Source organism: Panthera pardus, unplaced genomic scaffold (assembly GCF_024362965.1).
Source record: "Panthera pardus isolate Hobbes unplaced genomic scaffold, ASM2436296v1 HiC_scaffold_22, whole genome shotgun sequence".
Classification (NCBI taxonomy): Eukaryota; Metazoa; Chordata; class Mammalia; order Carnivora; family Felidae; genus Panthera; species Panthera pardus.
The window spans coordinates 70,377,784-70,403,193 of NW_026526788.1; the positions used below are offsets into that span (position 1 = coordinate 70,377,784).

Consider the following 25,410-nt stretch of genomic DNA (forward strand, 5'->3'; position numbering starts at 1 on the left):
GATACTTTCCTTTAAAGAATTCAATCTTTAATCCTAACCGTTGGGGGGGGGTTGGGGGGGGGGCACGAAAATGTTAAAACCTTACTTCTTTATGGTGTGCTCCTGTTGTAAATACTTCTCCTGCACACATTTTTCAAACATAACTAATGCATGTTCTCCCTTATTCATTCCATTTGGAACTCGGTGTTCTTCTGCAAACTCTGTAGATAAAAGCTCAGATTCTATTTCTTCCAACAAATCCTCTGACGCCGAAACATTCTTTATTTTTGAAATAAGTTTCTTGGTGCAGTCTGTATCGTAAGGACTTTCTGAATAAGTCTTTTGATTTGCTGCTTCTGTAAATGTAGATGACCTCAATTCCGCCAATATCTGTGTCACTGTCTGCTCAGTTTCATTTGTTTTCGAAGCTTGCTCTGTAAAACCTCCACCAGGAAAATTAGCTAGTTGTTCAGAATTTTCTGGGCATATGTCTGTTTTAGCACAAGAATCCTCACCTCCACCATGATCCTGAATATAGTTTTCCTGGGCTTCAATCTGATTGTGTTCATTAGGCTGACATAAAGTTTTATCAAAGTTTAATGATGGCAGCGTAGACTCATTTTCTAAGCTGCTGCTGTCATCACCAGACAACAAGTTGCAGGAGTCTTCCTTTAATTCAAATGTTTTCCCGATATTTTTATCAGAGGAAATGGAGGCTATGTGCTCTGCCTCTGACATGCTGACTGGCACCACTTCACTCTGCACTGCTTCAAATCTGTTCCTGGTCTTCGTTTTACATCTAAAAAAGCGAAAACATCAAAATTGTAAAAAATTTAAAAAGTTTTGTAAACCATGACCTCATATGTATTTGCATATACTCCATGATACGAAATAATTAAGGCCACAAATTTACCAGTAATAACTCTTTGAAAGGGGGGAAAAAAACCCCACAACAAGTAAGATAGGCAATCCAAGTGTGCCACAACCAGGAGGGTGCTACAAATCTTACTCTCCTTTCCTCCTTTAATTCAGTCACACAACTTCACTTCAGGTGCAGTTTGCATTCCTTAATCACCTCTATGAGATGTTGGGTATAAAATATACAAGTTTAAATTGTTAGAATTCAACTGAATTGTTTAGAATTCCTTCAGTTCCATGAGAGGCAAAAGACACTCTCAAGAATCTATCAGAAAATATTGAAGGAATATTTCACTAGAAGAGAAAAATTATAAAACAACTCACACTAACGATGATAACAATTTACTGACAAGGAAAACTCTATCTATAGCCCAGGCTCCTAAAGCTGGATATTAAAGATCCCTGGTGGGAATTTGTTTTTCATCCAGGCAAAAATCCAGGAAGTACCATGGTGATTTTCAAACATTCTCATCAAGAATAAACAATGCTCAATGCAACTCAAATGGAGCCCATATGCACTGCCTGGGTCATAAAAGAAACGAATTCAACAACTAGAATACATTTTTATGCTGTTTATGAGGGTTACTATTTTAGCTATTTTCTGAAAATTAGTCAACTTCAAAAATTATCCTACGACAGATAAATATAAAATATTTTAGCAATCTTGATGAAAAAGAACCATCAACTTCTTTTCGTCACACATCAACAAAGCATGTATAGAGTAGATGAGCTACCAGTGTCATATAAGGTTGGATAAAAAAGGGGACAGATCATAGTTTTGACACAAACTAGGAAAGAAAGAATTCCAGATGGAAGGTGTATTTATGGAAAACAAAAATATAAAATTTTTGAATAACAGAAAGATATATATTCATGTTGGTCTGTGATGGAAGCATTGGTCAGGGATTCTGAAAAATGATAAGAGACTGTCAGGTGGAACCTGGGAATGATATGCAGGAATAAATTTTATGACACCATAAATCATGATGGACTTGTATACTTGATTATACTATAGTTTCTAGCACACAGTAGATTCTCGAGTATTGCATTAAAGTACAGAAGTGATCTAATAAAACTAGTACTGTATTTGAGGAACATTCTTCTAGGAGTGTAGAAAATGGGGAAGAATAATTCTAAGAAAAGAGGACCAGTTTGTTAAGTACCCTGTTTTTTTAGTTTAGACTGCCCTTTGAGGCATCAACTATCACAGACACTGGCCTTAATCCTACACATTACCTATTTTGGAAATAACATATTTCCAAAGCACCAAATAGAAATTATCATTTTCTTGCTGCATATATATTATAACGAAGACAAAGCCCACACTTGTATTAAAGGCTTGGTTTACACAATACAAATTAATGCAGTAAGTTATAAAGGCCTCATAAGCATGCTGTATTCTAAAACCTAAGACAAAATAATTCTCACACAGGGGCATTAACCACCTGTATAGTTCTCCCTAAAGTAAGTCACTGTGAGATATAACTTGTGAATGTGTTGCTGCTGAATTTGAAGTATTAATTTAGAAATCAATCTAAAAACTAATGAAGTGGTTTTAATCATCATAACCAATGTTACAGCAACTGAAGGTGAACTCAGAGCTGACCAAAATAACAGGTAACAGATAAAGAATCTACTTAAATGAGTTAAGTAACACAAAGGCATTGTGACTCTCCAGCACAGAGCAAGTAAGAAGTTTTATCATTAGAGAACGTGTGCCATGCTTTGTCAAGAGAAAAGCACTAAGCAAATACTGAGTATCCTTTTATCCAGCTTTCATATTCTCCTGGGTTCAGTCTTCACCCTTTTTTCCCTCCTAGAATTCATCCACTTTGAAAATTTGAACCAACAACTCCTAGCAGATATATCCACATTAGTTACTTTCAGTCCAGTATTCTTGAGTTACAGATAATGAATTCCTGTTTGCCTTCACTCTATCTCTGTACCGGTATTAAAATCTCCCTCTGAATGTAGGCATTTCAAATGGATATTCCACCACAGCCTCAAACTGAAAACGGTTTAAAAATCTCCAATCAAAATTGTAGCTCCTATAATTGAGCACTCCCAGCTAATCCTTTCGATTTGTCAATGGTATCATTTTTCTTAGTCATGACTCCTTCCCTTCCTTTGCTCTCATATTCTTTTACCAACTTCATGTCTCCTCCAATTATACCTTCCTTTCTGCTGCCACTGTCCCCTACCTGCAACCCAATTCAGGTGTAATCACTTCATACCTTAACACTTGAAATGTTGATTTCTCAGTCTTACTCCATTCCTATTGTCTTCCCTGCAACTCCAAGTAAAAAAATAAAGAGCTTAATAAAAAGTGCAAGTGACTTGAGACCGCACTAGGTCAAGTATCACCCAATCCAGAAAAGGGGTTGAAGCACGTACTACAACAGCTCTGCCAAAAGGGAACAGGAGCTGCCCTGTGAAGGGAGCCGGCCCTCGATGGCAGAAGGGACCAGGGAGCTACAACACTGACCCTAGAAGATCCACACATATCATAACCTCCACAGAGACGACCACCAAATGCAACCAGATGAACCAGATTAAGACCAGGGATATCTCTTTCCTCTTTGGAGGTTCCTATAATAAGAATTCTGCCTCCACTGGCTGGTCTTCGGCCAACTACAAGAGGGCTAGCTAGAGAAAAAAAAGAGGGAACATATTTTAGAGTCAAATTACCTCTTCTTTAATTCAAGCAGCTGGAAACTTAACACCTTTATCCTTTCTTCAGGTAGAATAAGGAGTTTGTAATGTTTTTTGTGGCTTGTTTTGTTTCTTAAGTAATTGAAACCTATCTTAATTTCTGGAATAAGTTTTCTCTGATAATGAAAAGTGGCAGAAAGATACAACATCAAACCCATACAAGGGACTGTACTTCAGAGGGAAGTAAAAAGGATGGGGGTGTTTTACAGAGGATGATTACGGAGCTGAGAATAAAAACTAAAACCATGTTTATACCTCAGAATGTGATTCCTCCTCAGTAAACCAGTCACACTACTTGTCCAATCTTATCTCTCAACACATTCCTAAAATCCTAGGACCTCACTATAATCCACCACCCTGACCAGACTACTCAAGATTCCTTCAACCTACACATTAACATTTCCATGGCTTTGCCACGAGTCTATTCGGAGTCTAACTACATTTAAAGGACCAATTCTAAATCCACATCTTCCTCCAAATTTTCTCTCATTGTAAGGACAGAAATAATCTCTCGTGTAAATGCAAACACGCTGCATTTGTATATACTCACCAAGCACACAGTCCCTGCCTTCCTAATGACATTTCTGGACAGTCTTTAGCTTTTTAAATGAGCTTTGTACTTTCAAGGAGGAACCTCACTCTGAAGTGAATCAAACTTCTTAAATCCCAAGCAATATAATAAGGGTAATAATGAATAATCTAACGTACACTCTTTACTATATTTACATTTATTCTTGCAAATGTTAAATGTTGTTCAGTTCTCAATGAGGGTGGGACCCACTGAGTTTATACAATGATCTGAGACTTGTAATATTATACGAACAGCGCAGAATATTGTCTCACTCTCAATATTTATCTAAGTGAAAAAAAATAAGTCTGTTTTTATGATTACCTCAGCTTAGACTGTTTTACATATTACCCTTCCATAAATTAAAGGAAGCTTAGTTTAACCTCAAAAGACAAGTACTTTCTATATTGTTGCTCACCATATGCCCCTGACCTTTCACATAAATTGACATCTGGTAACCACTTAGTTTGCAAACTTAGTTTTCGGATGCTCAAATGAATACTACTTGCACAACAAAAGGAGAGATGTTGAGAAAAATCTATGTGTATATATGTAATAAAGCCATCAACCAAAGATTAAGTAACTGTACAAGATTATGTACAATGAGCTTGATTATGTCCACAATGAACCAGATAACTGGGGGGGGAGAGGGACCAGTCAGCTGAGTCCTCTTGCGGGCCTCCAGTTGGCAACACAGATGTAGGCCAGTGTGGTTGCCGTCCAAGTTTTTTCTTTGGGGATAGGGGAATTGTCATTGAAATTACTGAGGATCCAATAGCCTAAGAGCAGTTAGACAACAGGTTTACAAAATTGTTTTAATTAAGAAGTGCTCGTACAAATCTAATCTACACTCACATATAAAGATACAGTGATTACAATTACAGTATCTATTCCTTTTTTTGAGTTCAAAATAACACAGGTTATCTGACTTTTTAGCAACTCTTACTCATTAGGGGAAAATGCTGTATTTAAACCTTAGCAGTCACAAAATTCCTCAGTTGAAGCTTCCCCTGCCCAGAGTTGGTTCTGTTTCTGACACAGTACTACAGGACCAATTCACACTTCAATATTGTTTCAGGAGTGAGAATTGGTTTCGCTCTTACTGGAGCTCATCAGCTGTAGGCAACTGGTCAAGAAACATTTTTTATTTGCCTTAAAGCCAACCATTATCTACCTTTGTTTTATTGACTTATTAACACTTATTCATTTTTGAGAGACGGAGTGCAAGTGAGGGAGGGCCAGAGAGAGAGGGAGACACAGAATCTGAAGCAGGCCCCAGGCTCTGAGCTGACAGCACAGAGCCTGACGCGGGGCTCAAACTCATGAACTGTGAGATCATGACCTGAGCTGAAGTCAGATGCCCAACTGACTGAGCCACCCAGGTGTCCCTGTTTTATTTTTTTAATGAAAAAAAACCTCTCATTTCTACAAAATTACTTCCATATAAGAGCCTTACAAATAAAATAAAAACACTGTCTTTAAGAACTTTTAGTACTAGTACTTGTTTTCTTAGTAATTAGCAATATAAACAATAAAAAAAAAACTTAAGCCTACTCAATATAACGCAAAAACAAATGAATCCAATCCACATATATTTGGTAATAGGTTATCAAACAAGCCTCATACAAAAGTACCAAGTCACAAATACATTTCCAAACTATTAATTCATTCACCAGGTACGTACCGACTGAGCATGCATTATGTGCACATACTGTTCTGTGTTGAGTACGTGGCAGTGAAGAAAACATCCATCCCTTAGGGAATTTACATTTTGGTATAGTGGACCAATATATATAAAAGCTCCGTGTTAAATCTTTTACTCTTTTTGTTTATAGCATTTTAATATGAACATCTGTCAGTGTTCCCTCAGAAGCTATAGAAGATATGCATAAGTGTTTTAAATTCAACAGAAAAATCTGGCTCAGTTCAGCATAAATATTTACAACAAACTACACAGTTTTAAATTACAAACTATACCATTTGAGTCTCAAGTAATACTAGCTGTATATTTCTTAGATAACATCCACTAAGACAAGCAAGTTGAGTCTGTGAGAGCACTCCTATTCTTAAATATAATGGTTTACTGTCCTTTGAAGGCAAAGTACATTGAAAGGTTTTTCACATATTTCCTAAATACACATTGAAAGCACCATGAACAAAATAACTTATATGACCAGTTCTAAGAAGGTTCTGATAAGTCAATTAAAATCAGAAGCAATAAATAACATCAAAGATGCATCCATAGTCCAACATAATCTGATCACAATCCTCAAGTAACCCAAGTAACTGGTTTTTGATGGATGTTACCTTTAAAATACAAACACTTTCCTGGATAAAGTTTTTAAACACAGAATAAACTAACAGGACAGAAAGGAACGTGTGTAAAAAACATGAAAACCTTTTTTCACATGATGAAAATATCAGACACTGAAGTTCACAGAAGGCAAATCAAATTCTACTTTTAAAAGATTAAAAACAAAAAAAGATTAGAAACTAAGATATTTCAAAGAACTCTAGATAAGTTCTATCAAAAAGGAGAAATATTTTGTACAGTAGTCACATTCTTTTAATTTTTTTTTAATGTTTATTTTTGAATGAGAGAGAGACAGAGTGCAAGCAGGGGATGGGGCAGAGACAGAGAGGGAGACACAGAATCTGAGGCAGGCTCCAGGGTCTGAACTGGCAGCACAGAGCCAGACACGGGGCTTGAACTCACGAACTGCGAGATCATGACCTGAGCTTAAGTCAGACACGTAAACTGAACCACCCAGGCACCCCCAGTACTCACATTCTAGTTAAACTTGTAAGTAAAAATTTAACTTTAATAAAGGAAACTTCGAGTTTCCTTTATGTGAAACATAGCACAATATTTTTAAAGTTGCCTTAAGTCTACAGCTTGAAGAGTATGAAGCCAAGGTCAGTATCCTTGTGGGGTTTGTTTAGCTTTGCACCCAAGACTCAGGGCAGAGCAAATTTTAGGGTCATGTGCATTATATCACAAAAGAAAACATTAGGACAGACTCAGGGCAATAGATGCAGCAAGAGTCCCCCCAAATAATACCAAACCCTGTGACAGGATAACAGGAGAAAGAGAAATTATGATCCATCAAGATTCCAGGAAAAAGAGGTTAAGTAACCATATAATCTATCACGTTATTCGGGGCGCCTGGGTGGCTCAGTCGGTTAAGCGTCCGACTTCGGCTCAGGTCATGATCTCGCAGTCCGTGAGTTTGAGCCCCACGTCGGGCTCTGTGCTGACAACTCAGAGCCTGGAGCCTGTTTCAGATTCTGTGTCTCCCTCTCTCTCTGACCCTCCCCCATTCATGCTTTGTCTCTGTCTCAAAAATAAAATAAATAAACGTTAAAAAAAATTTTAAAAAAATCTATCACGTTATTAAGTCATATGTTATATTATCAGTTTAGTATCTTAGACCCATACAATTTTATGTAACTCTAATAATAAATTTTAAAGCAGAAAGTTTTTAATATAGAAATCTTAGTTTGAAGCTATCTGTAGAGAGCTATTTAAACTTTACTGAGTCTCAGAAAGGCTAAAAAGTTTTCAGCTAATTTTTTCCAAATCTGAAAATTAAAAGAAGGGTGGGGGGAAGAAAAATGACTGACCTATATAGTTCCTTCTTCAAAAAAGACGACCAATAAAGTTAAAAGTAAGTGGTAAGTCTGCCTTATATTAAGTCGTTCTGGTTAATGTTTAAATTTTGAAACCACCTTTGGCCTGGGCTCAGTTAACATGGTATGATATAGTTCACTAAAAAAATTATTCATTAATACTAACTACATAATCATCCCTATAGTAGATTACCAATTCATGTGCCCTAATGACAAATATACTCACAATCCAATCAGTATTTTCCTTTGCCAGGTTTAATTGATACTTTGTATCTATTGCCCCTCCATCCCAATATTATTCCTTTTGTTTACTTTTTAGCCTAAATATTTTTTTAAATGTTTATTTATTTACTTTTGACAGAGACAACAATCTGGGGGAGAGACAGAGAGAGACGGAAACACAGAATCCAAAGCAAGCTCCAGCTCTGAGCTGTCAGCACAGATCTCGGGGCAAGACTCGAATTCACAAACCGTGAGATTGTGACCTGAGCAGATGCTTAACCGACTGAGCCACGCAGGCACCTCAGCCCAAATAGATTTTTAAAATCTCAGTAGGTAATAAATAAGTTCAAAGAAGTCTGAAATCATGAGATTACAAATGATTTCAAAATCAAATTATCAATGCTCCTAGTGCTGCCCTGAAATGAATACTAAATGTAACATTGCAATATCCTAACCCCAATGAATGTTGTTGAGAAATGCAAAATTTAGCTTTATTATTTAAAGCTAGAGATAAGGGATAAAAGAAAAATCCAAGTTTTACTGAAAGAAAAAAACAAAACAAAACTTGAGACCAAGGATTCTTCCTTTAACATGAACCTGTTAGAAGATTTTGGAAAACTAAAGCAGATTAGTCATTCTTCAAAGGGAAAGATGATTTTTCTAAATCTCTAAATAAGGCCGCTTCCACCTATTATCTCTTCGTAAAGACTGAATATACAGTACAGTTACCTTTACTTTGAGATGTCAGCACGTAGCTGTAAAAAGTGTCCTAAGCAACTGCCATCAGGAATGCTGTCATCGAATAGCACTAAAGGCCCAGTCTTGCATTTATGGGTGAAGGACCTAAAAGGTTAAGAGTAGCTACTGGGCTACACTACTCCCTTCATGTTAGTGGTTAAAACTCTGAAACACCAATGACATTCTCTGAACCTCCACTGTTTAAAGTAATCTCGAGGTTTATATGCTGGTATTCTGAATTTGACAAGGTTTCAAAAATTAATAATATCAACAGAAACATAATCCATGCATTTCCAGGGAAAAACAAGAATATAGGCACAAGCCAGGCATTTCCAGGTAGATTCTTCAGTATTTATATGTTGGCCTATTACACTGTAAAAAGGAGTTTTAATTCTTTGTAAGATTTGTGAATTACTCAGTAATTTCACTGAATTTAAAATAAAAAGACCAAAAAGGAAAGAAAAAAAAACGAGGCCAATCATCACCCTTTTCTATTTCTGTAATGATGAACAAAGAGTTGAAAAGCAGGTGTACAGAGAATAGTATACTTTATTAACAAGGAGATAGTTCAGTTTCACTATCAATGTCTCTTGAACCTTAATTTTTCCCACAAGATCAACTCCGGCTAATACGAAGGTGTAGCCTGTCGTTGGTAAGGCTACACCCACAATTAGCATACCTATACACTTGGTCTTTTTTTAATGATTACCAGCACAGCTCTTGAAATACTGTTGCACCGATTTGCTGCATACTTTTCCTACAAAAACTTCCAGCCTATCATTTTGAAAGAAGTAAAAACACTAGGCATCAAGGGAACATCAAACACACACACACACGGAGAAAACTGTCAAATGCCTTGGTACCGTATGCCATTATTTTTACTAAACTAATTCCCACAGGTAACAAGACTAACAAGTGAAAGGGGCAGATTCTAATCCTGATGCTCCGACTCCAAATCCAGGTCTCTTTAAACAAAACCAAGATGTGAATGTTAGCTACAGCTGTTAAATTGCTACAGCTAAGCATTAATTACACCTGCGCTGTCCCCTAGGCTTGGTACTAAGGAAACATGTAGAAGAGCCTTTCCCGTGTTACAAGTTTGATAAACACAAATCTGAAATATCCTTACCAGCCAAGGTTTAGCAAACGCCTTGGATGTCCTTGGAAGAAAGGCAACATAAAAACCAAGAACAGTATCTTTCACATCCAAAATCCCCCGAAATCTTAAGTTACTTAAAATCATAGTAACGGAAGTGTTTACAAGACGGTAAAAAGTCGCCGCAACAGTAAACATAAAACAGTCAACTTGGAGACGAAAAGAGAAACAGGCGATTGAGTCTATGAAAAATCGTCAGGCAGGTGGGGCTTAGCTGCAGTTCGCCCTGGGAGACCAGGCAATCGGCCCAAATTCGACTGCTCTCCAGGCACCACTCAGGAGGCACGGCCCCAGGACCCCCACCGGTCTCTGGGCCGCCGTCTCTCCAAGTCGGCCCGGGACCCAGGGAAGAAGGCAGGGAGAGGAAGGGACTCCTAACTCTGTCCCCCTAGCGCTCGCCTGCCTCCACTGTCCCCGAGAGGCCAGGCGGACGGCCGACCCGGGCCCCGCAGAGCCGCGAGGGAGGTGGGCAGTCCCGCCGCGCCGCCACCACGACTCCCGGTCCGCTTCGGGGACCCGTCAAGCACTCACCCCACTTCTCCGAGCCTCAGGCCGCACCCCTACCGAGGCCGCTGAAGCTCCGGCTCAGGACCTAATTTCTCCATAGTGGGGACCGGCAGACCATGAGGTGCGAGGAGACAGAGAAAAGGGACAACACCGACGCCGCGCTCCCTCCTTCTCGGTTTCCTCAAGCCCCCGCGGAGCTGACACATCAACAAAGATGGCGGCGACGCTGAAGCCGGCCCCACTACAGCTGAGGGGGCGGGGCTGTCTAGAGGAGCCAATCAGGGAGGCGCGGGCGGTGTGACGCGACGCACCTCGGGGCCAGTGTAACCTGTCTGCAGTGGGCGGGGCCAGGGCAGCACCGCCTCCTGCACTTGAAGCGCTGAGACCGGCGCTCTGACTCTGGGCACCTACGCCCCAACTGACTTGGCTAGCCAGCGATCCTGCTAGTCCTGTCCTGTGTCTCGCGCCACTTCTGACCCAAGCCTGCTCTTTCTTTCTGTGGGACGAGCTCATTGGATATAAGCTCACCTCACCTTTTGACCCTTCTCATATTAGTCAGGGGCATAAAGCAATAAAAGAGAATTCGAAATTGTGACTTCCCAGCTCTGATGCGCAAACCTTGCACCTGACATAGGAGGAATCAGCAGGAGCAGCCTACCTGCCCGACGACGATTCATCCGTGGGAGAGATTCTGGGGGTTTCCATAACACCGCGTTCGTGTGTACAGGGTGGCACTCATTGCCATTGTTTAATAATAAACTGTTGGTGCGTTCGTCTCTGGCACCAGGCTGTGACCGCCTTGAGTGCAAGAAGTGTCCTATCCGGCCTGCCAGGTGTCCTTATATGCAGCGTGGGGAATGACATGTGGGAGGTGCTCAAATATTAGCAACAAAAAGTGTATTGGGGGGAAAAGTGTATTGAATACAGTTGCTTAAACAGGTCCAGGTAAGTAAGGTGAATAGTTTGTGGAGGTTTTGCAAACCTATACTGTCCAGTGAAGTGATGTTCTTTGGTTTAGGACTCCTTATTCACAATTTATGAGTGAAAATAGTTAATTGTGACAAGTTGTCGATGTTAGAGTTTGTAAAGCAAAGCTTGTTCCTGTTCTGTTAAGCTTCTTTGATACTAACTGCTGGGGGTGGAAATCACTAAAAAATTCAACATTGTGTAACTCTGTTCCTCTTTCCTTTTCAACAGGAAATAGCACCTCCTTCCTTAAATGAAAATAGTGCACTGAAACACACTGCAGTTAAAAGTGTTTTAACGGTGAAGAAATGATTTAACTTTAAAATAGTCAACCAAACATTCCTAGTGAGATATATTATTTCAAGAGAAAATAAAAATTTAGGCCTTTTTCACAACTCATATTGTCAATAATAACATTCCTATCATTATTTCTGAAATATACATATTAATAGTAAGCATTAAAGTAATTACATTTCTTGAAACCAAGATTTTGAGTATTGGAGAAAGGAAATGCAATACATAGTCAAAGAAATTAAGTAAAAATTATGCAAACCTAAATTTGAATTTGGTAATATCAGTATGAACTCATGGTATTTTTTTTTCATTAAACGTCTGTCCACTGAAAAGGCCTGAAACAACGATCAACACAATGCACACTCTTATTCTCCATCATTGGTAAATATAATTTCCCACCAAGAGTCACCTGGGCTCCTCTTGGATATCAAGGACTGTTTCTAAGTCGGGGGCAGGAAAAGTACAATAAAGTCTAAGACATGTTGGTTGTATCAGAAAGCAAAGAAGAAAGTGAAGATAATAGGAGTTGTGTCAAAGACTCGGGGACGGGGTAGGCATTCAAAGGTATGCACGCTGGTCAAAGGACAATTAAGCATTCAAAAATGGTAACAGCAACTGATTGATACATCTACTATGTCCAAAATTAATGTGTGTTGATTTTTTAAAACATCATTTGGTCACCTTTGGAAGATGCCAAAGAATCATCACATTCTGAAAACTGATAAAAGAATCAAGCATCCTAACTTTCCTGTTACAAACTGAATCTCAAATAGTGTGGGAAAGTTCTTCACAGAATAACGGATAATAAATGCAGAAGATAGATTTTTTCCATTTTTCTAGGCCTGATGAAATAATGGACCTAGTTAACGATCATCAATGAGTCTAAAATCATTAGAAGAAAAGCCAGTGGAAAACTTTACAGTAGATGGATGGGGCTGACAACACTTGAACCTGATACGTCAATTTTAGTATTTCTCAAAGAGACACAACTAGATAATGAAGTGTCTTCTGATGTGATGCAATAGAGGAACACAATACCACCTGTGAAGTATTCTTACCAGAGGAGATGTGCTCAAAATTGAATCTAAGAAAAACTCCCATTACTTCATTTTTTGTTTGTTTGTTTTTACATTTATTTATTTTTGAGAGACAGAGTGAGACAGAGTGTGAGCTGGGGAGGGGCAGAGAGAGAAGGAGACACAGAATCCAAAGCAGGCTCCAGGCTCTGAGCAAGTGTTTAGCACAGAGCCAGACACAGGGCTTGAACCCACAAACTGTGAGATCATGACTTGAGCTGAAGTCAGACGCTCAGCTGATGGAGCCACCCAGATGCCCCTGCCATAACTCCAATATATAAATTGCAAGAAAATCATTAAAAGGAAATCTCTTTTGGGGTGCCTCGGTGGCTCAGTTGGTTAGGCGTCCAACTCTTCGGCTCTGTTCATGCATGGTATCATGGTTCATGAGTTCCAGCCCTGTGTCGGGCTCTGCGTTGATAGCATGGAACCTGCTTAGGAGTCTATCTTCCTCTCTCTGCCCTTCCCTCATTTGCTATTTCTCTCTCAAAACAAGTTAGAAAAAATAAACTAAATTTAAAAAAAAGGAAATCTTTTTAAAGTATAGTACTGAATACAAATAGAGGATCTTGTTTGGAACCTGATTTGAACATAATTATTAAAAATCATGTGAGACGCTGGAAATTTTAAATACAAATTTTATGATATTAAGAAATTATTAGTGGGCCACCTGGGTGGCTCAGTAGATTAAGCGCCTGATTCTCGCTTTCAGCTTGAGTCATGATCCCTCAATATGTGGGATTGAGTCCCACATTGGTCTCTGTGCTGAGAGTCCTTAAAGAGGGGAAGCATAACTCCTCTTTCTTAGGTGTAGATGGTGTATAATGACTTCCTTCCAAAGTGTACAATATGCAAAGAGAGGGAAAACAAAAGTTAACTTTAGAGTACAGAAACCTGAGGAACACCACCAGTCAGGGGGGGTATGTCGCAAGCATGTTATAAAGGTATGTATGAATTGTGTCTTTCCACAATGTCAGTTTTATTCCATCATAAAGCAAGATTAATGTAACCGTAAAGCAGATTCAGGATTCTAAACTCAATGAGGTCTCTATGCGTTTAATTTGGCTTCCTACACATCACACCATGTACTATATAAAGTCATGCAACATACGAGATACGATAAGGATAAGAAGTTAATGAACAAAACAAAGTCAGTGTGAGCACACAGTTAAGATGAAGACTTGGTAGGTTCTGGGCCAGCTCTAGGCACCTACTGCTTAATATGTTCAAAAAGTTGAGGGTCTCTATTATGTTTAGAGATCACTCAGGCAGAGCCCTCGGCAGCAGGCGGTCAGATGAGGAAAGGTCAACACCCAGAGAATCTGGCAGTTTGCTGCAGAAATCCTCCCTTTTAAGAGAAGTTTAATCAATCTTGGGCCTTTGCAGGTTTCTTTTAGTGCTAGTGATTATCAGCTCCTGATTCTTCCAGGCCTTACAGATTATTACCCTTCAGTACTTCCAGTCTATACTGGTTTTGGTGGTACCTGGTGTTAGCTGCAGTACCCTTGGCTGCTTTCCTGATTACATCACAATTTGACCTGAGGGACGCGATCTTGCACTCTACAGGTGGAAAGCATCAACTGTCATGAATCACATCCAAGGATGTGCACTTGGTATGATGCAATATGAATGGCACTTTCCCTCTGTAGCCTTCTTTCCAAAAACCTATTAACTCCAGTCTTATCATGAGAGAACCATGAAACTGACAGTGGGGGAATCTTACAAGATGCCTAACAAGTACTCACTCCTGGAAACTATCAAGGTCATCAAAACAGGGGAAGTCGGAAAAACTGCCATAACCTAGAAGAGCCTAAGGTGATATGACAGCGAAATGTAAAAATGTGGTATCCTGAATGGAATTCTGGCTCAGAAAAAGGACAGTAGGTAAAAACTGAGGAAATCTAAATAAACCCTGGACTTTAGTAACAATGTATCAATGTTAGTTCCTTAATTGTAGCTAATGTGTCCTACTAAGGGGAAACCGGGTGTGGTTAATGTGAGAAACTACTAGCTTCTCAACTTATTCTGTAAATCTAAAACTGTTCTAAAAAAAAAATCCATTATGGGGCACCTGGGTGGCTCAGTCGGTTAAGGGACCAACTTCGGCACAGGTCATGATCTCATGGTTCCTGAGTTCCAACCCTATCTCTCTGCTCCTCCCCCATTAGCGCGCAGTCTCTCAAAAATAACAAATTAAAAAAAAAATCCATTATAAAGGAAAAAAAGATACAAGTCAGGATTTGCTTCCAAACAACAGGAGTGTGTGAGGGGTACAGATGCAGACAAGATCCACCGTGAATTGGCAATGTTCAAACTTGGTGATCACTACAGGGGGGTACCAGGTTTCTTCTCAATTTTTTTGAAAGGCCCCTAGTCCGCCCCCCCCTCCCCCAAAGTTTTCTAAGTATTTAAGTAGCACCAACACATAACCAGGTGCACTTGGGGGAAGAAAAAAGTGACCACCTGTGTTTAGTTTCCAAGACCAGGCAGAGGTAGCAGATTAATTTGAAAAACCTTGCAAGACTTTAAGTGGTTAATGCGACCCAAGGGACCTTTAGGGAGTCCGTTTGCGTCTTTGCGCTCAAAATTCGCCGTCCGCGTTCGCAGGGCCACATTTCTAGAAGCAGCCGGAATAGCTACGGCGTCTCCGCAGAAGAACTTCGTGAGCACGCGGCACCGGAGCACAATGACGTGGCCGGGAGACCAGAGCTCTGCTGCCCCAGCGCACGGAGGGCGCGCGGGGGCGTCGCGGAGCGCACGTGCGCGCGGACTGCGCAGGCGCCGCTCTGGCGCCGGGCCGGACTTCGGAGATGAGGTGAGTGCCGGAAGCGCACCTGGACGGCGGGGTTCCCGGGCACCGGCGGCCGCCACCACGGCCGGGCTTCAGAGACGGGTCGGGGTCGGCGGCCCTTTTGCCTCCTACCAGGTCAGGGTTCCCAGGCGCGTGGCGGAGCGAAAAGGGACTGCGTGAGGCCTTCGGGGCTTCAGTCGTTGGGGACCGGACGTTGGGCGCTGGACGTTAGGGTCGGGCGTTGAGGTCGGGCGTTGAGCGGGCACAAGGGGCCTGGAAGTGGAGAGAGGATGGAAGGGTGTTGGGGCCCTCGGAGCCTTGGCTGGGAAGGGCAGGTTTAGGGTTGGAGGTTGTGGTGGGGGAGGGGCGAGAGCCGTAAGACTTGAGCCCCCGGGCAAAGTGGCGGGGGTGGGGGGGTGGGGGGCTCTGCCGTAAGTTTAGAAAATAGTACTTCCGGGCGTGATCCTCCAAAATGTGAACGTTCCCTGGGATCCCATTCGAGGAGCTGTTTTCTCTGGTCGCCAAAAGAAACTAGTTTGTGGATTCAGTCACTGCTTTCGTTTAGCTTCGAAGCTGCCTGTGCAAACGACACTTAACGCTGCCTAGACTTTCCCCCTACTTCCTGCCTTCTATAGGGAATGTAGATGCGCCATGGCTTTAGCGGGATACGGGCGAGCCAGCCCTGGTTCCTTTGGCGAGGGTTTGTAGCGTGTCTGCTGGGCGCCAATCACAGTTAGCACTTGAGTCCTTGCTATGAATACGCTGGCTTGGTTGGCCTCTGGAGTGTGAGAAGGTGCTTCTAGTTTCCTTATTGAGCTCTAAGGGTATTGAATGCGAAGCGGCACGATCTAGGAATCAGACCTGGATTTTCATCTCCGCTGTGCAAGGGTGCTCGCTCTGGCGCGCGGGGGTGTGGGGAGGGGATGGTTGGCAAGTTAGTTCACCCGCCCAGGTCCCCCTCGCTCAGCTGGAGGAATAAGGACGTAGGAATACTTTAAACCTCAGATTACTTAAGTGGGCAAAGTAGTTACTCATGAGTAGAAAAAGTTCTTGGTGGGAGTGGGATGGAAGTAAAGTCGAGATCATAGCTGCCTTTTAAGCACTTTGTGAGCACCGGCCACGGTGCTAAGTCTTACATTCTCAAACTTAATCTTCATGGGTAAGTGTTATGAGGAAGTAAGGTTGGCCGCGTTTTGCAGAAACTGAATCCTAATGGGGTTGAGATAGCATAGCTGAAAGAGGAAGATGAGCCCTTGCTCAGATTTGGGTCTGACCCGCTTAAATTTAAAACTTGTGTTCTGCTGAACCATTGGGTTTCACAGCTTTAAAACTGAGTGTTTCCTTTGAGTAGCCATTCTCTCTGAACGCGTGGGGGAAAGCAAAAGCAAACATCAGAGAAGAAAAAATCACAGCTCAGTATCTGTTGCAAGTACTTTTGGTATTAAAGGACAATGCACAGCGGTAAAAATTCACTTTAGCCTCTAGGCTGTAGTGTTCTGGGAAGGAAGGAGAAGGCTTACTGTCACTGGTTGCAGATGTATGCTGGGATGCTCCTGGCCACATGGAAGAGGGGGGAGCGGGATCCCAAGGGAGTAAAAGAAAAGGCTTGCCCTCAGGGAGCTTCTTGTTTTATTGATGTCAAATCATGAAGCCCAGAACAAAATTTACAGTACAAAGCTAAGAGCTTATTTTTGCCTGTAGAACTCTCAGTAGTCACTTCCATTCCATTGCTCTTTTATTACATCAGTGATTAACATAAATTTGGGGACCCTCCTAATTAACGTCTTGTGTTAGGTTAAGGAAATACATAACTAATTCCTATGGATTTGGGAATGGTTATAAATTCTTACCACCAGTAGCATGTAAAAAATAGTACATTGTATATAGGGGAAACTGCTTGTTTTACACCTGGGTAAGATTAGCCTATGAGGTCTCATGACCCTTGTAACAGTGTCTGATACCTCTCTGTACCTGTATACCGGAAGTCTGTAGCCCGAGGTTGGGAAGCATGGCATTATGGAATAGTGTCTGCCCACTCCAGATTCGAGCATGCCCAGTGATTGACACAGGATGAAGCCAAGTAGGGATAATTGCAGGTTTTTTACAAGTGTTTTTTAATGTCAAAATACATGTGTTAGAATTGATAGAACTGTAGGGGCACCTGGGTGTCTCAGTTGGTTCGGCGTCTGGCTCTTGATTTCAGCGCAGGTCATGATCTCACAGTTCGTGGGATCGAGCACAGAGTCTGCTTGGGATTCGGTTTCTCCCTCTCTCTCTGCACCTACCCCACTTGTGTGCACACATGCACTTTCTTTCTCTCTCAAAATAAATTAAAAAAGAAAAAGAATCGATAGGATTGTAAATCAAAAAAGGCATTTTTAATACGATAATAAACACTTTTTAAAAAAATTAAATTCTACAAGATTTTAGGTAATTGCAGGTTTTACATGCACTCACAGAATTCCAGGCTGCCGCTCCAAAAGCTAGAGCATGAGTGGAAGTGGTTAGTGTTCAAAGTAAGGGGGAGTATGATTCTGCCTCCCTGCTGTTGGCTCACGTCTGCAGTCCTGTGCTCTGTTAGAAGAAGCCTGTCTATATGAAGGTTTCTGGTGAACTAGAGAAAGTCCAGACTTGTGAGGACTCCGGAAGGTGCTACATCAGCTGGTGAAGGACCTGGAGGAAAGTTGACCTGGTGGGACATCTCAGATATTTGAAAGGTAGTGATTACAGGGCAGCAACAGAATTGGGGGGGGGGGGGGAGGAGTGAATTATCTTATAAAAAAGAATGCAGTACAGTTGGCTGTCCAAAATTAAAGGAAGTTAAAAGCCTCTAGTTATAGAACAGGTCTTCACCACTATTTGCTCTGGGCGTTGGAATGAAAATTCCTGAATAGGGTGAGGCAAGTGAGGTGTCTTTCTAACCTACATATTTCACCTTTTTATTTGCTGCTTACACTTGTACATTGGGTCTAAGACTGATTCTGTTGTTCCTGAAGTCAAATTTGTTGGCTAATTTTTGGAGTTTGTAAGAGTGGATGTAAGACTTGAGGTTTTGCTATTAAATTTCAGAAAACCTCATAACATGATGTAATTCTCTGTTTAAGACTGCCAAATATAATTTCAGATAATGAATTTCATTTTTCCTGTCGAGATTGTCATGAAAATAGTGCAGCAGTGTCTTTTAAGTAGTTTTCTATCAAAAGATTCAAATATCTGGGGCGCCTGGGTGGCTCAGTCGGTTAAGGGGCCGACTTCGGCTCAGGTCATGATCTCACAGTCCATGAGTTCAAGCCCCGCGTCGGGCTCTGTGTTGACAGCTCAGAGCCTGGAGCCTGTTTCAGATTCTGTGTCTCCCTCTCTCTGACTCTCCCCCGTTCATGCTCTGTCTTTCTCTGTGTCAAAAATAAATAAACGTTAAAAAAAAAAATTAAAAAAAAAAGATTCAAATATCTTTTGAATACTTCACTGTACAAAAACACCATGGTGGGTGCTATGGGAAATCAGGGGGTTTTTGTTAATGGTTTTAAGAAGACATGGTTCCTGCACTCAAGCTACTTAAAATAACCTAGAAGACGGACGTAATTGTCTATAGCTAACTGTAATACAGGGTGGAAAGTGACTGTGGATTGATTGTCAGCCTTACTAAATGACAAAGTTAGGAAAGGCTATTTTGGGAGTTACATGTTGTGTATTGAGGGTCCCACTGGTGTCTTGAGAAGAGGACTATACCCTACTTTTGTGGTTTAAATATTACTTGATCCTTTACTTGGTTTAGAATTAACTACACTTTAGGAGAAATAGGCTCAATTTAAATGTCATAGTAATATTTTAATTTTTAAGGATATTTTAATCTTTAAATTTTTTTTGATGTTTATTTTTGAGAGAGAGCATGAGTGGGGGAAGGGCAGAGAAAGAGGGAGACAGAGTCTGAAGCAGGCTTCAGGCTCTGAGCTATCAGCACAGAGCCTGATACAGGGCTTGAGCTGTAACTCACCAGCCGAGCCATGAGATCATGACCTGAGCTGAAGTCGGACGGTTAATCAACTGAGCCTCCGAGATGCCCCAGAGATGTTTCAATCTTTTTTTTTTTTTTAATTTTTTTAACGTTTTATTTATTTTTGAGACAGAGACAGAGCATGAACAGGGGAGGGTCAGCGAGAGGGAGACACAGAATCTGAAGCAGGCTCCAGGCTCTGAGCTGTCAGCACAGAGCCCGACGCGGGGCTCGAACTCACAGACCGTGAGATCATGACCTGAGCCGAAGTCGGCCGCTTAACTGACTGAGCCACCCAGGCGCCCCGAGATGTTTTAATCTTTAAAATGCTTTTTTCTATAAAAGTAATTCTTATAATTTGGAAAATTATATATAGTAAAAAAGATTCCTTTGTCAACCTACTTTACACAACACTCATTGTTTTAAAATTTAATGTATTTCATTGATCATGCTTACATGCAGGGGTTATTTTTTTTTCCAGTCATTATATTGAATATACAGTGTTTCTGATTTTTCATTTGCTGTTCTAACACATTTCACAATATTTTTAAAACCAGGACCCTAAATGGTAATGTTAATATTCTATTTAGTAATGGCATCACAGTTAACTTTTTTCTCCAGTATTTTTCATCATTTTAAATAGGATTTTTGTTATTTAGGATTACTTTAATGGGATGATTTCTAGAAGTAGAGTTGCCAGATGAGTGACTAGGAATGTTTTTAAAAAAACATCTATATCTCAGGGTGCCTGGGTAGCTCGAGTGTCCGACTTCGGCTCAGGTCATGATCTCACGGTTCAGGAGTTTGAACCCCACGTCAGGCTCTGTACTGATAGCTCAGAGCCTGGAGCCTGCTTTGGATTCTGTGTCTCCCTCTCTCTCTGCCCCCCTTCCCCCCACCATGTTCTGTCTCTGTCTCAAAAATAAACATTAAAAAAGTTTAAGAATACATTGATATCTTAAGAATGTATACTTAGAGACATACATATACATATGTGTATGTATGTATGTATATTCAAATTGTCTCCCAGTAAGAACATATTACTTTATATTCCCTGCAGTAATGAGTGTCCTTTTTAATCACACTCATGCTGGGTAGAAAATAAGTTACTTAATTTCAATTTTTGTTTTTTATTACAAATGAGGTTGAATGTTTTTACCCCTATGTTTATCAACCAGTCTTCATCTTTTATGCATTCTGTTCATAACTTTTGCTCACATATTTTATTGGTATCTATCAATTGTGCTGCAAATAACAGAAAACTCATGGGTTTATTTGATGCCATAGCAAGTCTATGCATAGATCAGAGCTGACGAACTGACTCCAGGTTACCGCCAGAGACCCCAGGTGCTCTGCCTTTCCAGTTCTACGAACCTTAGAGTGTGTGTTCTTCCTTTTGCTTATTTAAGCTTCCTGATTGCGTTATAGGAAGAAAGGGGTGAAGGATCCTGCTAGCCAAACCTGTCCATGTTCATCAAGAAAGGACAGAGCTTTCTGGGAAGTTCTCCTCAGGAGGATTGATTATGGCCAGTGTTGTCTCTAGTGCCAGCTGACAAATCGAAGGTAGAAGATGGCCTTTTTGGGTCAATCACAGTGTCTGCTACAGTATCCGAATGTTTTTACTATTTATCCCATTTTTAAAAATTTTGGTGTTGAATTTTTCACCTATGTGTTAATCTTTATTTCCTGGCCTCTTTGCTATTTCTTGGAAGTTTTTGTTTTATAGAGTCATGTTTGCTATCATTTTCTTCGTGATATTTTACCACTTTTAAACAAACAAAAAACCCCAGAACGCTTCATCTTCTAATGTAGTTGTTGTAGGCTGATTCCCTGGGAAATAAAACCTGAGATGGAGGTTTGTGTACTGTGATGAGCGAACATGGCATTAGTGTTTCTGGAGTTTGTTGGGGTGGCCTTTCTAGTCCAGTATATGCCCAGTATTGGAAAAATGAATGCTTTTGGTTGTATTCATCGTGGTATTTAAAATATCACCACTTGCTTTCTGTATCTTGACAACTGTCTAAGGCACTCCTGACATTTAAAAAAAATTTTTTTTAATGTTTATTTTTTTCTGAGACAGAGCATGAGTAGAGGAGGGGCAGAGAGAGAGGGAGACACAGAATCTGAAGCAGGGTCCAGGCTCTGAGCTGTTAGCACAGAGCCCAACGTGGGGCTCGAACTCACAAACCGTGAGATCATGACCTGAGCCGAAGTCAGTTGCTCAACCGACTGAGCCACCCAGGCACCCCAGCACTCCCGATATTTTTGAAGTTGAGGTCTATTTTTATCGGCTATTAATATTAGTATTCCACCTTTTTTTTCTGGTTGTTTGCATAGCATGTGTTTTAGTTCTGTTATTTACAACATTGCTATATAATTTTGTTTTATCTCTGCTGCTTATGCATAACATTTAGCTGTATCTTTTTCTCCCTAAGTCTTTTTCTCTTTTAATTGAGACTCAATCACTGATACTTGGATTTGGTTCTGTCACATTTGATGTTTTCCACTGACCATGCTTGAATTTTTTTTTTTTTCTGTTAGACTGAGATTTTTTCTTCAGTAATTTTATTTTTTTCTTCAGTAATTTTAAATTCATGTATTGTTTTTGTTCTTCTAGTAGTTACCCTAATATGTTAATGCATTTTTTTAATAAGTTTATCCGTTTATTTTGAGAGAGCACATGTGGGAAGGGCAGAGAAAGAGAATCCCAAGCAGGCTTTGCACTGTCAGCATGGAACCCAATATGGGGATCAAACTCCGGAACCGTGAGGTTATGACCTGAGCCGAAACCAGCAGTTGGACACTTACCTGACTATGCCACCCACACACCCTGGGAAATGCACATTCTTTAAATTTCTTGTACAGAGTGTGTGGCATTACTCCATATTCCTACCCTCACCCAGTTACCCCTGGAAGTTACTTCTCTTTTGTAACTCAGTGCCCACGGTATTTCTTACTGCGTCCAACTTTCTTCACTGTAGGTGTGCTTTCCCTGGCAGCTGCAGGATCTCTCACTGTGACTGCCTATCTGCAGGCCTTGTGTTAGGGATCTTTCCAGGATCTGGTCCTCAGAGAGTTCCCCACCTTTGAGTGTGCCTGTGTGTTTCTTTTTATTTCATTATTTTTTTCTCTATCGTCATGGACTAGGCTAGGCCTAATTTAAAGCAGGAAATGAAATAGGCATTTTAGGATACCAGGAGGAGGACTTTTCTGCTATTTCTTTATCTTCTATTTAAAACAATGTTAAGCAACATTTAGATGATACTCATACCAGTTTAATTTTTTGTGGCTTTTTTTTTTTTTTTTTTTGAGCAGTTTTGGAACGATAGGCAGTTTTGCCTGCAGTGAATAGACAAGCGGTGGTAACTCACTACACAAAGAAAAGTTGTTTGTCCACTTTTATTACTTCCCTTGGGCAGGACACTTAGTGTTCTTTAAGAGTAAGAGAAAAACAACAAGCCAGCATAAGGTCTGGATGGAGGTTTTTCAGAGGCACGTTGCAACAATATGCTACCTTCTTTTCAGAGAAGGATGCACACAGATAATCCTGAAAAACAGTAGATACAAGTTACAGTTTATGGAAGCGCAGCTGGAGATGATCAAAGCAGAGGCCTTGGGAAGAAAAACAGATCGCATGGAGGTCAGCTGAAGCAAACTGAAGGATGGCTGGGAAGAAAGGAGCTAACCTGGGGGATGAGAGAGGCGGGGACGGAGGGGGGTGGCCATTGGGGAGCTGGGCTCAGCAGATACAAGGTCATACCATCTAAATAGGAGCCAGTAGAGGGATTCTAGAAAGGTAGGCAATGACCCGATGAAAACAATGCCCTTTATTGTATTTCACCTTTAAGTTGCATGCACTGAGTTGGAAATATTTCTTTTAAAATGTGAAAGTTCTATCGTTTCAAAAGCTTTTTAAAGTAAGAAACGGTGTCGAACTCTGAGATTATTCTTGATGTCTCTTGAGTTGTTAGTTTTTTGTCTGTGGTTGAATTGTGTGAAACTTGGGAGTTTGTACTTATCGATAGAGAATCGAATTGTTTTTTTTCTTTTGCCTTTAGGCCAGGCTGTGATATCACAGTTACCTCTGCTTTGGAATCATTCAGGAGCATTACCTGTTACATAAAAAGAAATCACCTGGGCCTACAATGCTTCTACTTTTGTAATTAAAAATTGCCTTGTAAATATGCTTCTTCCCGTAGACTTCTGTGAACGTTGCATCGCCGCGTAGTATGATGTCCAGAAATCATTTGGAGGCATCTACTTATAAAATGACAGAGCCATTTAATTTTGAGAAAAATGAAAACAAGCTTCCACCATGTGATTCTTTAAGAAGTCCTGGAGGACATGCTAACCACCCTAACTTCCGGTTGAAAAGTCCAGAGAATGGAAATAAAAAGAACAATTTTTTGCTTTGTGAGCAAACCAAACAGTATTTGGCTAGTCAGGAAGACAATTCAGTGTCTTCAAACTCTAATAGCCTCAGCAGAGAGGTGACTGGATCCAAAGGAGACAGGAAAACGTTGCCTACAGGTAAGTGGAAACTACAGGTTTAATACTTCTTGATTCTGGTGGTTTCTTTGGCTTATCACAAGTATGTAATTACACACCCATGGGCTATTAACAGAATAACGAAATGGCCACCTTATAGTATTTGCATTTAAATATGAATCTAGAAGGAAAAACCAGGTGTCAAGTAGCTGCCTTTGACTAGATTCATCACAAAAAGGCTTCCTGAGGAGAGAATGTCTATCTCCAGAGGAGCCCCTCCCACCCCCACAACTGAAGGACTAGGAGTGGAGAAAGGAAATACTGTACTCTGGCTTTTTATGGGAACTCTACAGATTGACCATATTTAAAAAATACTGTGCAAATTGGATGCATACAAAAGCTCACAAAAATGTAGCTAATACATTAAATTGTTTCATGAGGTGGTTTTGGGGTTTTTTTTTTCCCCCTTTAGTCCTCAGTCCTAAAAACCTGGTTTTTAAGGAGGCTGGGCCCTGGATGAATGTGTATCAGATACGATCTTTTAATGTTGTGGTGATGTAGTTCTGGCACGGGGTTTTCCGAGAGGTCAAAACTATTTTCTGAATCTCAGAAATCATTTGCTGCCTTTGTTGTGCCAACTTCACGCTGGTGCAAAAGCAAAGATGAGTAAACCAGTGGTGCTTGTTAGCCCCACGTAGGGACACCAGCCTGGGTTAGTGCTCACCGAGTTTTTCATCGCTATGCACTTGTAGTTAAGACAGACAAAGGTGGAAATGCCAGTTTTACTAAAGTACGTCCTTGACAAAGCAGTAAGAGTTATTACGAAATCTTGAACCTTGCGTACAGGTATTTGTAGTAACAAAATGGGAATTATCCCCAGCTTCTGCTTCATAACGAAGTATGAAGAGCGTGTGTGTGATTGAGTTCTGAGCTGTATGGAAACTTTTTTCTTTGAACATCATTTCTACTTGAAAAGAATGACAGTGACAAACTCTGGTTATTCAGATCTAGAGATGTGGCAGTCTCAAAAATGAACAAAGTGAGCCTGTCGCCTCAAGGAATACACCTGACAGTATTTTGTTGCTAATGATAAAATTCGAGCTTTTATGCAAAAATGAGAATTTCAGGAAGCTTGTATCTGCCACTCTGTGTGACAACTTCTCAATACTTAAAAATAAAGACTGTCCTCGTGAGATGCAGAGGGATGTTAACTAACACACGTGAATTTTTCACTATTGTAAAATGAAATCGTCCACATTTGGAAGATCTGCGTAACTCAGAGTTTCTCAGTCTTTTCCAAATGACCAGTGTGTGATGTTGCGAAGTCACGTATGGGGTAAACATGTATGAATGAATGTGCGTTCATGAATC

At 40.6% G+C, this 25,410-nt stretch overlaps 2 protein-coding genes across 6 annotated transcripts in view; one reads left to right on the top strand and one right to left on the bottom strand.

The window, feature by feature from the left end:
- CCDC186 (coiled-coil domain containing 186) overlaps positions 1-10,673 on the bottom strand; it is a 52,007-nt gene extending 41,334 nt beyond the window's left edge. Inside the window, exons 1-2 of one of the 2 annotated variants that reach the window (XM_019459490.2) lie at positions 10,488-10,673; positions 86-778 (exon numbers count right to left, since the gene is read on the bottom strand). In XM_019459490.2, coding sequence (XP_019315035.2) covers positions 86-778; positions 10,488-10,636 — 842 coding nt within the window. In that variant the 5' untranslated portion in view covers positions 10,637-10,673. Of the gene's footprint in view, positions 1-85; positions 779-10,454 lie in introns of both variants that reach the window. The other variant, XM_019459492.2, reaches the window with a different exon arrangement.
- Positions 10,674-15,429: 4,756 nt separating this feature from the next.
- Positions 15,430-25,410, top strand: part of TDRD1 (tudor domain containing 1) — a 48,607-nt gene continuing 38,626 nt past the window's right edge. For 3 of the 4 annotated variants that reach the window (XM_019459493.2, XM_053909932.1, XM_019459494.2), the window contains exons 1-2: positions 15,430-15,581; positions 23,751-24,081. In XM_019459493.2, coding sequence (XP_019315038.2) covers positions 15,453-15,581; positions 23,751-24,081 — 460 coding nt within the window. In that variant the 5' untranslated portion in view covers positions 15,430-15,452. Of the gene's footprint in view, positions 15,582-15,605; positions 15,693-23,750; positions 24,082-25,410 lie in introns of those variants that run through there. The other variant, XM_019459495.2, reaches the window with a different exon arrangement.